Source organism: Cydia fagiglandana, chromosome 21 (assembly GCF_963556715.1).
Source record: "Cydia fagiglandana chromosome 21, ilCydFagi1.1, whole genome shotgun sequence".
Classification (NCBI taxonomy): domain Eukaryota; kingdom Metazoa; phylum Arthropoda; class Insecta; order Lepidoptera; family Tortricidae; genus Cydia; species Cydia fagiglandana.
In genome coordinates this window covers 3,082,803-3,097,296 of record NC_085952.1, presented here as the reverse complement: position 1 = coordinate 3,097,296, position 14,494 = coordinate 3,082,803, and the positions used below count along the sequence as shown (strand labels likewise).

Genomic DNA, 14,494 nt, shown 5'->3' with positions numbered 1-14,494 from the left:
TATATATTGTATATAGTAAAACCTAAAAAAAATCGTACTCCCATCTTGTCAGCCGGCAACGCACTTGCCTCCAGCGACCTTCACTAGGTCATCAGTCCACCTTGTGGGGGGTCTACCCACGCTGCGCCTTCCGGTACGTGGTCGCCACTCGAGAACCTTTCCGGAAGGCCTATGTCTAATCATTATGGGATTAGTGGGCAAGCGGATCCCAGGCTCCTATGTACCGTGGCAGAATGCCGGGATAACGCGAGGAAGAAGAAGAAGATTAAAAACAGATCGAATAACTGAAACTAGAATTGGCCTTGTAGCTGTAAATTCATAATCGGATATATCGGATTAGCCAAATGCATGAATATTTGGGCCATTTGATTTAAAGTTGTGCCTATATACACTACACTTTTTTTAATTTAGAATTTTTATGTTATTTCCATGAATCATGAGCTCTTGATAAAAGCGTCCCAAAATTGACACTTGTATTAATTAACATTTCAAATTGTCAACTAGAGTCAGACCGAGAAAAGTCTGCAACGATTTTGAGAGCCCACTTATTGCAAGTGTCATTTTAAACTGTGATGTTCCTTAACATCATCAATCTGGTTTATTCTTATTTATAATTCTACTGTTTGTAGGTAAATAAAACAATTCATTATTCGGTCCACACAGCGAACCCGCAACAGCCGCCGCCATCTTTCGGGACTCAGTGTTGCCAGAACGTCTGCTTATTTATTGATGAACACCACATAAACGTCAAACTTCTATGAAATCGTGACGTATAAATAACACTTGCATTGCGTGGGCTATCAAAGTTGTTGCCGACTTTTCTTGGTCTAACTCTAGGCAGCCATCAAGCGTAGTTGACTTACAGAAATTGTGTTTGTTAAAAGAATATACAGAAGACCTGATTCCTGAGTACATATTAATTAATGCCCTCAGCGTCCTCCCTTATAGGCCGATTAGGTATATACCTCCCCTTTACAATTCTAGTTCAATCTAAAGTAAAGATACTTTTATCATTTATGACATACTACATTTAATAATTGTCAACTGCATGTCAACTGCACTGATCGGGACGCGCCTGAGTCATTGTTTGTCGGATGAGATAAATTGCATGACGGTTCACAATGGACCGTTATAGCCCTTTACAGGTACAGGGTACAAATAGTATGTACCTAAGTATGGCATACGCCATATAAGTTTTTTTTTCTCGATGTGGCACGCGCACAGCTCTTGTGAGCAAGGACCCCACTAAGGATACGGGCGAGCCTTGCTCAATATGCATATCTGTCGCCAGTTTTCCCTTAGTCGCCTTATACGACACCCACGGGACGAGATGGGGTTGTGCTATTCTCGCCATATAGGTTAGGTACCTACAGGGGGGGACATAAGGAGCAACCCATGAAATTGTCTACCGTTTGTCCCGTATAAACGCGAATTTTCTGAGGATTTACAGATATAAGAGATTCCTTTTCTATGACAAATGATAAAAAATATGCACAGAAAAATAATCACCTGCTTTAAATGCCAAAAAAAAAGTCGCAACACAGAAAATAAAATGCGTAGAACGCTCCATGATAGCATTAGGAAAAAACTACACAATTATGACGTGTCTCTTTAACCCCTTACTGCATATAATAAAAAATATTTGTTGAAATTTGAACTTTAATAGCTGTCAGTAGAGTTAAATATCATATCGAAAAACATTTTTGAAAAATAAGTCACAGCAAATATGTAACATTTTCACGCACATGATAAAATGGACGATCCCTGACCGGATTTGAAACTATTATGCATTTTAGCATATATTTGCATATTTGTTGCATTGTTTTGTACATTATGTACTCGGGTGACTTGGGTGCGCTGACACCGTTGGAAGGTCAGTGCTCGGTGACATAATAATAGTAAACATACATGATAGCATTGAGTTATTATTATTACTATCTATAGAGGAGACAAATTCATGGCGCTTACGCGTTTAGGTCGCGAGATTCACGCTCCGCTTCTATAGTTTGTTGTCAAAACAACAACTCATGGAGAAAAATACCTACTGGTTCTCTTTGATATGAGTAATAATTAGCAATGTACAAATTGCAGAACATTCCCAAAAAGCGGAAACGTTCTCGAGAATGTTCTCAGAACATTCTGCAACATGGAAATTTATTGTTCCGCCATCTTGGATTTTTTCCAAAAAAATATATCATAGGAATCTAGACTAGAGGCCTCTATCTCCCGCCATGCCAAATCTCAGCGCCCTCGGACCAACTTGAAAAAATTAAAAAAAAGTCGGCCTTTTTGATTTTTTTTAATGCAGTTTGTTTTGTCTCGGAGCCATCTATGACATTTGGTCGAGCACCCCCCACCTATCACGCACCGTTTAAAAGTTGCCATACAAAATAAAAGTGGCCAGTTTTCCCGCAATTGTAGCATTTTTCCAAAAAAAAATGTTCATAGGTATCTAGGGGACCCCGAGATTCCGTGATCAAAATTTCAGCGCGCTAGGACAAACTTGAAAAATTAAAAAAAAAGTCTGCCATATTAAATAAAACATGGCCGCGTCAAAACTGCCAGGGTCCCTCTATGACATTTGGTCGAGCACCCCCCATCTAGGTCTGACCGTTTGGCCGGGCCGTCATACATTTTTCTGACCGGAAGCGGTAGACCAAAAGTCGGAATTTTCTGGGGGTAAGGATACTACACCTAAACTATCGTGAATATTCATGGTATAAACTAAGATAAATAAATAAATTCTCGTTCTCGAGAACATTCTCAGAAGTTACCGAGAAATTCTCATGTGGAAAGTTTCGCAACTTTGGAAAGTTCTCGTGCGTGCATTGCTAGTAATAATTAATAATTGTTCAATGGATGATAGAGAATACTTTACTTCTCAAGAAAAATTAGAAGCTCGACACGTTGAAGACTGCAGTCAAATCACAATATAGTTCGTTTTTTTAGCATTAGAAAGAAGGTAAGCGATCTTGACGCTTTTAAAAAATCTGTGATAATAACTTATTGAAAGCAGAAGAATAAAAATGATCGTATTAGATTCATAATTGTTAGATATTTGCCAAAACTTATTTTTAAAACGTGTTTTTCAATTAAAAGACACATCAAGATCGTTTACCTTTTTTCTAATGCTAAAAAAACGAACTACTTATATATTGTATATAGTAAAACCTAAAAAAAATCGTACTCCCATCTTGTCAGCCGGCAACGCACTTGCCTCTCTGGTGTTGCGCGTTGGTAATTGCTTACCATCAGTCGATTCGTCTCCTTGTTTACCTCCTATAACATAAAATACAGGGTGACCAAAAAATAACTGCATTCCCGTCGCCAGGGTAGTTTTGGGATTAATACAGCAACTTTTACTATGGGAGCATTCCCGAAATCGCGAAAAATATATTTACCCTCCCGTGAAAAAGGGACCAGCCAAAATGTATGAAACGGCTAAAACGGCCAAATTTTTTTTCGCACTGTAGACAGTACATGCGGCCGATTTTTGAATTTCGACCGCTTATTTCGTGTATTTTGTTCAATAATATCTCCACTACTAGGCATTTTAATTCTACTAATAGAATTTAAAACGAGTGGTGAACACCTCTCGATTCCAAATTTATTTCGCTCGTATTACAAAAAAAACCGGGCAAGTGCGAGTCGGACTCGCGCACAAAGGGTTCCGTACCATAATGCAAAAAAAATACGGTCACGGTTTTTAGTATTTGTTGTTATAGCGGCAACAGAAATACATCATCTGTAAAAATTTCAACTGTCTAGCTATCACGGTTCGTGAGATACAGCCTGGTGACAGACGGACGGACGGACGGACAGCAGAGTCTTAGTAATAGGGTCCCGTTTTACCCTTTGGGTACGGAACCCTAATTAGCTTTTCGCTGTTTTCCACCGATTTTCGAGTGTTGAAATCGACCGATCGAAATTCAAAAATCGCCCCCCAGTACAGTGTTTGAGTGGTGAACTAACCTCGTTTCCGTTTGTTCCAGAATGCCAACGTGACTGAACCATGGACAAGCCGACATTGCACATGCTCTCCGTCCAGGAGAAGGGCGGGCAGACGAAGAAAGCTCCGCAGTACATCGCCGCTGTTGCTGGTAAAATATTATACTTCAAAACTTAGCTAAATTGACAAAATTGATGAACTCATGATTCATGACATGAGTCATAAAGTAGGTACCTAATGCACAAAAATAACTTAAGAGCCAACAGGAGTGGTCATTTCTCCATACAAACGTACTTGAGTGTTTCCTCCGTGGATTTTGATGCTAGAGCAGCTAGAGTGCCATTGTAAATAATTCATGGTGGGTTCCTTCTACATCGAGAGGTTTTAAGGCTCCCAAAATATATGCGCACCTCCTGGGATGGAGCAATCTCGGATTATGGCAAATGAAAGTATTAAAACAATTTCCAGCTTGCTGGGAATTAATTCCTCAAACGCTATTTTTGGATCTAATTTGATTGGCCTAAACTGTACCTACACAAATAGGTACATGCAAGATTTAAAGACATTTAGCTAAGTATTATACCTATCCGTTAGTCGGTTATAGGTAGGTATTACGCTGGTAAGACGCGCTAATATTAAATGTAAACATAAACAAGTTTCGATACCCACGTTCAGTCTCCGAACGGTTTACGAATTCCGCGCTAATATTAGACGCGTACTTACCTAATTGTCACATGCGCGTGAGTTATGGATTCAATTAAAGTTTTAGGGTCTCCCCAGATATATCGACGCGCATTCGGCAAAAGCCGAATGACGACTTTTGACGACGTGTGCTCTTTCATGTTTTTATGTTTCTTTTTGTACAATAACGTATTTTACTACTACTACTACTACTTTTATTGCGCAGAATAAAGCTTTTTGGTAACCGTATTATGATCTAAAAAATCGGCCAAGTGCGAGTCGGACTCGCGTTCCAAGGGTACATTAAGGGCCAGTTGCACCAACCACATTTGACAGACTGATCAACGTCAGCCGGCGCGCCCCGGCGCCTTACTATGAAACTTTCCATACATAAAAGTTTAGCGAACTCTTTAACGATACGAACAGTTTGGTGCAACCGACCCTAAGTCTGACTTACGCTTGACTGCACATTTCTAATAGGTTTTCCTATCATCTATAGGTAAAGAACTATTTTTAACCTATTTTTTTTTTATTTTAGACCCAGTTGTTTCGGAGATTACATATGTGGACCAAATTTCAACTTAATTGGTCCAGTAATTTCCGAGAAAATAGGTTGTGACAGACGGACAGAAGCACGAGTGATCCTATAAGGGTTCCGTTTTTTCCTTTTGAGGTACGGAACCCTAAAAAGCGCTCCGATTTTGTCTGCTGGCTGAACTCAATGCACCGTAAAATAGTGAATGCTCCTGAGGTACTGCGACTAATGAGATTGGTGCGAATCGGGAATTTCCGGTTCCGGTACCTACAGTTTTTGTATAGATCACTAGTTTGTATAGATATATCAACAACGCTGCACAGAAATTTCTCCAAAATGTACGATGTGTGATTATTAACCATTTGTATTCGAATTCCAACGGCGCGATTCGGGAAATGAATTAGAGATGCACTAGATATGAAATAGTAAAGATATGTGACGTTCCATGGCAAAAGGTACCATTGCCCCGACTGAATATTGGAGCGGCGTTAATAATAAGCGTAAGCGCCAGCCGCCATAAGGTACCTTTTGTCGTGGAACGTCACATATCTTTACTATTTCATATCTAGTGAATGTCTAACGGCGCGATATCTTAAAGTTCGAATCGCGCCGCTAGACTAGATAGATAATGTAAACATGCCAATATGAATCTGACCGCTTAACTATTGTGGGTGAACGTATTCCGATATATTTATAGATTGTCGAACGATGGCGATGCTCGGTCGATTTAGCTTGTGTGATATACATATGTATGTCTATCTCGTTACTGTCAATTACAATGTAATGATAGTAAATAAGGTCAGTAAATTGTTTGTAAAACGTTTGAATCTTTCGCAAAACACCTCTTCTCTAAAATGTCTTAAAAGTCTGATTACTTGATTAGCAAAATTTTCGATCTGCGATAGACGCTTTCACGAAAAATCATACAGGCGAAACAATCGTTTCTCTATTGATGGTTATGATAACCTCGCATTCACTGCTAGCCGATAGCACGCTTTTTCTCGTAGGTATGTAGAGAAAAGCGCCTATGAACAGAAAGTGAATGTGTTTACACGAGTCGCTATTTTTAGATCTTACATTAATCTAGGTAATAATAACGAAAATCTATAAAAAAACTAGTTTCATCTTCTTTTTTGAATTTTTTTACAAAAAGGGCGATTTGCGAATGGGACTAAAAGGACGATTTACTGAGTGGGGCTTTTGGTTTTACAAACTCTCCGAGATCTTTTACATCCCTTCAACGACAACTTTCTGTTCCAGCGGCCATCGGCGCGGTGATCGCCGGCACCATCCTCGCCTGGACCTCCCCCGCGCTGCCACAGCTCCAACCCCCCAACCCCAACAGCACCAAGCTCCCCAACACCACCATCATCAATGGCGTCGTCTACCCCGTGGTCGTATCAGAACTGCCGTTCATATACATCAACAGAACGACCAATACGACTGTGATGGTTAACTCTTTATTCCAACCCGCGGATTTGCTGCTGGAAACAGCTCAAAGTAAGTTTAAATACTTGTCTATCTTTGCCTAAACCTTTCTAGAGTTATCACAGCTTCAAACCCCAATCCCAACAGCACCAAGCTCCCTAACACCACCATCATCGATGGCGTCGTCTACCCCGTGGTCGTATCAGAACTGCCGTTCATCTACATCAACAGAACAACCAATACGACTGTGATGGTTAACTCCTTATTCCAACCTGCGGATTTGCTGCTGGAAACAGCTCAAAGTAAGTTTAAATTCTTGTCTATCTTTGCCTAAACCTTTCTAGAGTTATCACAGCTCCAACCCCCCAACCCCAACAGTACCAAGCTCCCCAACACCACCATCATCAATGGCGTCGTCTACCCCGTGGTCGTATCAGAACTGCCGTTCATCTACATCAACAGAACCACTAATGTGACTGTGATAGTTAACTCTTTATTCCAACCTGCGGATTTGCTGTTGGAAACAGCTCAAAGTAAGTTTAAATTCTTGTCTTTGCCTGAACCTCTCTAGAGTTACCACATCTCCAACCCCCCAACCCCAACAGCACCAAGCTCCCTAACACCACCATCATCAATGGCGTCGTCTACCCCGTGGTCGTGTCAGAACTGCCGTTCATCTACATCAACAGAACGACCAATACGACTGTGATGGTTAGCTCCTTATTCCAACATGCGGATTTGCTTTTGGAAACGGCTCAAAGAAAGTTTAAATTCTTGTCTTTGCCTAAATCTCTCTGAGTTATCACAGCTTCAAACCCCAACCCCAACAGCACCAAGCTGCCCAACACCACCATCATTAATGGCGTCGTCTACCCCGTGGTGGTATCAGAGCTGCCGTTCATATACATCAACGGAACCACTAATGCGACTGTGATGGGTTAACTCCTTATTCCAACCTGCGGATTTGCTGTTGAAGACGGCTCAGAGTAAGTTTAGACTCTATTCCACTAGCCTTGTAAGTCATTTTAGCACATAGAAACCAGAACAACAGAGTAGAATATTCACTGTTGCTTATTCTATCAGTCTCCTATCACCATCCAAACCAGAATAGAATTAACTACAGCTATACCAAGTCACGCCTCATCTAGTTTCATCCACGCGCCATTCATAACGTCCACTACGCCTATATTTGTTTCTCCCAACTCTATCAGCAAGACGGTTCAAGTCCCTACGAAACCTATATCCCCTTGAGTCTTCTTTCTTCTAAGGATATTCTGATTATTTAGAAGAAGAATGTAGTAAGTCTTACAGACTTGGAATGACATGAGCCATTACACGTCTAAGAATGTTTTGATGTCGTTTGGCGAGCTTCCAGCTGGGTGGGTGTGTCACACCACTCGGTATACGTTCCTGATTTTCGAGCTCAATAGAGCAACGACGTAAATGTGTGATTTTATTATAGTAACATGTGCTGTTGTATCGTTATAGATTTGGTGAAAATGACGCGTTTTACGTCTTGTTTTTCTAATGAACTATTTTGTTTTTCGTTTCGTTGACACGATGTACAAGTTCTTGGCAAAACCTTGAATACAGGATTATGTAAAAGATGTTGATGTAGCTTTCACTCATCCTTTCTTGAAATTACAATTAGATAAGCATATAGGAAGGTGAAATGACTCTACCTACCGCCCATAGCATTAAAATACTCTCTCTCTCTTGCTTTATAGAAACAAATCTTGCTGATGGTACCTATTACACCGTAAAGAGAGGTCACGGGCAAAAAATACTTTCAATATAAAACAATGATTGAGGACGTTATTTAAAATTTAGAATTTCGAATCGTTATTTCTATAGGTACAATTTTTTCCGTTGGTCGTGAATCCATTCATTGACATTCGTTCCCTTCGTCTCTTCTTAAAATCATAAACCTACAGTCGGAAGAACAAGGTACCTACTCGTATATAATCTGTGCTTATAATAGCAGCAATGCGACGGTTCCGACGGTTCCGACGGTTCAGATACTTGGCATAACCATTCGAAATGTCATTTGGGAACTTGCAATGTTGCTCTAGTCTAGATAATTATAGCAATGAGTGCACAATGAGTGGGTCTGTTTTGAGCGGTGGCGCTTGGCATGTCACGAGGAAGGAGACACGTGCTTTTGGTAGCTAATAATCAGCTGATGATTATATTTGATAATGTGGTCATTCACTTATATCCCATTCACTTGAGGTGGGCGTAGCATGTGATTTTATTTATATGCTATTCAAAGAGATTTTCTTGATTTGCGTTCCGATCCATATCAAAAATTATACTCGTAATACTTCTGATAAAGCTAAGAAGCCGATATTCTAACCTTTGATAACTAAGCTTTAATTTCAACGGTACCTATATAATGCAGATTTCTGCAAGCTATTAATGGTATCTCCTATACGCGTCACGTCCAGATGAAGGCAATACAGTCAGCAGCAGAAGTTGCTAAGCGTGTGAGATGTTCAAAATTACCTTGACACGCTCTTATTCTCTTAACAATAAAGTCGCGTCAAGATCATTTTGAACACCTCGCCCGCTTAGCAACTTCTGCAGCTGACGGTACATGAAGATAACTGTGTAGTGATTCCCGTTCTTTTTTGTGAATGATTACATTTTATTGGATGTTTATGCAACATGATCGTGTTGTGACCGCGACCCTGGCGGTTCCTGTTATCTAATCAATACAATGAGAGAGCGTCCGCCCGCATGTGGGTCGTGTCAATTACCTGCCTACAAATGTTTATAGACCAATGAACTTGTCTGAATACCTATATAATAGATCATCATCATCATCATTATCTCAGCCATAAGACGTCCACTGCTGAACATAGGCCTCCCCCTTGGACCTCCATTCGTACCGGTTGGAAGCGACCCGCATAATATAATAGATGTCTGAATATTATTAGGAGCATTTTACAATTTTACTATGGATTATTACCACAGACAAGCAGACTGAGCTCTACCCCCTCTGCCACGCATACGGTAGTTTTACTCCATTTTCGAGTCGAAAGTGTCTTTGTGTGACGTCCGTGTCTTTGAACGGACCAATCACCGCACGGGACCTCGCTCACCTCGTCCCCCGCACCCCCGTATTTTTGGCGGCATAGGTTTCATGAAATAATTGCTCTAAACACCGTCTAGACATAGTATTACGTTACCACATTTTTCACTCATATGCCCATGATGGGCTATACCTATCAATTTCCCCACTAATCAACATTTCTCATTCCAGGTTCCCTGGTGTCTTCCATCCTGGCTATAGGCGCAGCCATCGCTGCGTTGCCAGTAGGCGTGCTAGCTGAGAAGGTCGGAAGACGCCCCACCATCCTCATACTATCTGTGCCGTTCCTGCTGAACTGGTTACTGACGATCTTCGCTAATGGTGCTGGTATGCTGATCGCTGCTAGGTTCTTCGCTGGATTGGCCACTGGTAAGAGCTTGTAAATTTTAAAACGGACGCCCTACTATCCATTTTCCCCAGTGGCGGATTTTCAGTCTTTGCCGCCCTAAGCCCCAGGTCCCGTAGCCGCCTCTTTCTCAGCACCCATCATATTGACTACATTTTGAGTTATTTCTTGTTATCATTAGCAAATTTCTTGTCACAATTTGCCGCCCCCAAAAAACTTGTCGCCCTGTCCCTAGTAACCACATCCCCGCGCTAAACCAACTATGCCATCGACGCTGTGTTATAGATAGTCTATAGATCATATCCTGCTCCTGATTCTAAAAACAGTAACAGTTTATACTCGTAAGTAGGTACATGACGTCAAAGTAATAAACTGCCTCGCTTTAGAACTAGAGAATATAGATCAATCTGGGATATTCCAGTCTCTTACGCAGATTTATACTTTAGTTAAATCGAGCTAGCAAGTGGTAGTATTAATACAGTACTCTTCAAACGTCAGATATACAGGGTGGCCAAAAGATAAGTGCATTCCCGTTGCCAGAGAACTTTTGGGATTATACTGAGCAACTTTTACTATGGGGCCAACCCCGAAATCGCGATAAAATAATGTACCTTCCCATAGAAAATGGACCAGGCAAAATGTATGAAACAGTTAATTTTTAAATACGATTTCGGGGTTCGTCCCATAGTATAAGTTGCTCAGTATATAATCCCAAAACCTCCCTGGCAACGGGAATGCATTTATTTTTTGGCCACCGTGTAAATTGGTATAACTGCGGATGCGCTTAGTTGTTATAAACGTTGCTTTGAAGTAGGTACGCCAAGTTTACTATTCATAGGCAGTGTAATAATATGAACTATGCTGCACTATGCGTTGGCCTCCATTCATTGGATAAATTTTCATAAATTACTTAGGCATTCTAACGCAAATGTTGCTTTAATACCTGGTTGGCTGTTTTACTACCTTTTCTACTACGGTAGAAAATTAGTATGTATAAAAGTACGGTATAAAATTTTGAGCCTAAAGATTCCACTTAAATATGTTACCCCGATTCTTTAGAACTATTAGAAGTTTGGAACGGTTAAGTAATACCGACATTTGTTCAGTGTTATGGTAGGAATTAATATTACCTCAGAAAAATATCCAAAGAGGTTTATAATATAATTAACAATATTACCCTATTGTTAGGTAATGTTTAGAATTAGCGATCAAGTACTACTCCTCAAATCCTAAATTATAAGTACTTACTACTTTGTCAAGAATGTCGTTACCATCGCCGACACAATTAACAGACCATCCGTTAACCTTCCCCCGAAGAAATACTGAATCCTTCCGTTAGATATGTTTGTTGCCGGTAGTATCAGCTTGTATACAAATTCCCTCCTTTATTTTAGATTTTTGAGTAGATACTTAATAATTATTTTTAACTTTCCAGGTGGCATTTGCGTGGCCGCGCCCATGTACATCGGGGAGATTGCCGAGACGTCCATCAGAGGCGCTCTGGGCGCCTTCTTCCAGCTCTTCTTGACTGTTGGCATACTATTCACCTTCGTCGTCGGCGGCTGGACGCATTGGAGAACTCTGTCCATCATCTCTGCTGTGCTGCCTCCTCTACTCGTGGCTGTGTTTTGGTAAGTACCGGAAACCATCACCATCATCCAAGAGATCTTCCAGATCTTTTTTATGGCTAGACTCTCTACGAACTCTCTTTACGAAAGTTATCTATCAGTCCTGCTGTGCTGTTTCCTTAACTACTTTATTACCTACCATCGGTGGTTATACTGAGATATCCATCTAAGGTTCTTTAGGGGTATTCTTCCAACTGTTCTTAACCGTTGGCATTCTATTCACCTTCATCATTGATGGCATGACAGCTGGATGCATTGGAGGGTCCTACCTCGTCTATTATAGTTACTGTGTATTCGTAAGATTCTGAAGCTACGTCACACTTATACGGCAACCATTAGTAGTTGAGCTCAGACCTTAATCCGAGGTGCTTTGAGGGCCTTCTTCCAGCTCTTCTTGACTGTTAGAATACTGTTCACTTTCGTCGTCGGCGTTTGAACAAAATGGAAACCTCTGTCCATTATCTCCACTTTGCTGCCTCCTTTATTAGTGGTGGTATTTTGGTAAGAATTGTTCTAAAGTGCATAACGACTATCAATGAATTCATTCATAACTCTCCATGCAAGTTTTTCTGACTCATCCTTTGTGGTGTTTTTGTAAGATCTTTTCCTCATCATCATAACTTTATGATTATATTAGGTAGGTTCTTTCAAGTCAAACTGGGCCAGCACATGTCCTTCCATACATTAAACTATTTAAACTCGTATTCTGATTGGATCTTTGAAAGATACCAAAATTATGAGATCTTTTGCGGTTTTCAGGTGGATGCCAGAAACTCCTCAATACCTGCTGAAGAAGAACAGGCGAAGGGATGCGGAGCGCGCGCTGCAGTGGCTGCGAGGACCCAACGCCGATCTGACTGCTGAGCTTGAGGATATGCAGAAAGACGTAAGTTCCGTCGTTGACGTAGTTGACTGATTATCCTTGAAATCTAAGAAAATATCTAAAGATAAAGATAACATTGTGGCACTGAGTTTGAAAGGCGTTTCTTATGTTTTGTGGTAACTTATTTGTCAAATGTCAACGTATCAGGCTTAACTTTTTCGACGCCGTGTCAAACATAAAAGCTGTCACGCACACGCCACGTCACCGCAGTGCCAAACTGGAATTGAACTTTATGCATATGCACGTAGGTCTATGTTGCTCTGTGGTCTGTGACCGATTAATCAGTCTTTTGATTAGGCGTTGAACCTGCGGTGCGGATATATCGGTCATTGGCGTCCAAAAGGTTAATATACCTATATACTAGGCTTTGACCAACAATATCTGCTTCAGCTGTCAAATTTAAGGCACAATTTTTTTAGGCTTTGTACCTCATCAGATCTACTATCGATAATAAAATAACTCTTTGCTAGCATAAATAACTTACCTAATCAGATCCATGTTATATTTCGTAGTGTTGAGACTTCATGAAGTTCAATTTGATAAATTTCTCATTCAAATTGCGCAAATCCTCGCCATTATAACTCCAACTTTAGCTTTGTTCAAGCTTTGCTTGTTTTCAGAAACTGACCATTACATTTTTTCCTTCCAGGTGGACCAAGCCTCGCGTCAGCGTGCCGGCATGCTCACCATGGTGACAAACCGCACATCGCGCATGGCTCTCATCTGCTCGCTCGGTCTCATGTTTTTCCAGCAGTTCAGCGGTATCAACGCCGTCATATTCTACACCAACCAGATCTTCTCCGCCGCCGGCTCCGACATCGACCCTGTCATCGCGACCATCATCGTTGGCGTCGTCCAAACTATTGCCACTTACGTCAGCTCCTTGCTTATCGAGAAAGCTGGTAGACGGATCTTACTCCTCCAGAGCTGCGTTATCATGGGACTTTGCTTGATTATTTTAGGTATCTTCTTCAAGTTACAGCAGGATAAATATGATGTTACTGCTTTCGGATGGATCCCGCTACTCTGTCTCGTTTTATTCATTGTCTCTTTCTCGTTAGGCTTCGGTCCGATTCCTTGGATGATGATGGCGGAATTGTTTGCTGTTGAATTCAGAGGCACCGCTTCTGGTATTGCGGTCATTTTCAACTGGTGTTTAGTGTTCATTGTGACTCTCTGCTTCCCGATTATGATGGAGATCATTGGTATCTACAGTTGCTTCTGGTTCTTTGCAGCTTTCATGGTGATTTGTGTGTTCTTCGTGTTCTTTTTAATTCCGGAGACTAAAGGGAAGACTGTGTCGCAGATTCAAGCTATTTTGGGCGGTAGGAAATAATTTTTAAATATTGCTGGCAGTATTTATAGAGATTTCGTGGTTTCAGAATAAAAGGTCGTAAAAGATATTTGGAATGACATATTAAATTCAAATCAGTCCTTTAACATTTTTATTCTCAAGACTCGGAGTTTAAGTATTTATAATAATAATAAAATGTGTTCTTTACAAAACATTATATGTATGCAGTGGTCCTGCTGATGAGAATTAAAGATTGGAATTAATTTATTTGAATTAGATTTTAGATAACAGCCCGTTTGTAAATATAATCAAATCTGTGTAAAGTTGCCATCGGATACCTATATCGGAACGGCCAGAACAGCTCAAAATTATCTGAACACGCACTCTAATATCGCCTTGACAATAGAGGCGTGTTCAGATATTTGTGTGCGATTTGGCCGCTCTGATATATCTGATGGCGACTGTATGTTGATGATTAGTTAAATTAAGAATCACATTATCACGTAGAATATTAGCACTATACTATGCAGACAGCAAAATCTTATTCATGAGTCAAAAATGAAACATTTCGAAATGTGCACTTATTGTTAGAATAGATTAGTTGTTATTTAAAATGTTTATGTAAGTTAGGGCATACGATCAAAAGATTATTTGTG

The 14,494-nt window shown here is 40.5% G+C and overlaps 1 protein-coding gene across 1 annotated transcript in view; it reads left to right on the top strand.

Annotated features, from left to right (window-relative positions):
- Positions 1-13,954, top strand: part of LOC134675010 (facilitated trehalose transporter Tret1-like) — a 36,225-nt gene extending 22,271 nt beyond the window's left edge. The window contains exons 2-7 of the mRNA XM_063533158.1: positions 3,993-4,100; positions 6,426-6,665; positions 9,859-10,056; positions 11,469-11,664; positions 12,421-12,547; positions 13,194-13,954. Of these exons, the coding sequence (XP_063389228.1) occupies positions 4,013-4,100; positions 6,426-6,665; positions 9,859-10,056; positions 11,469-11,664; positions 12,421-12,547; positions 13,194-13,880 (1,536 nt within the window). The 5' untranslated portion in view covers positions 3,993-4,012 and the 3' untranslated portion in view covers positions 13,881-13,954. The remainder of the gene's footprint in view (positions 1-3,992; positions 4,101-6,425; positions 6,666-9,858; positions 10,057-11,468; positions 11,665-12,420; positions 12,548-13,193) is intronic.
- Positions 13,955-14,494: the final 540 nt, after the last annotated feature.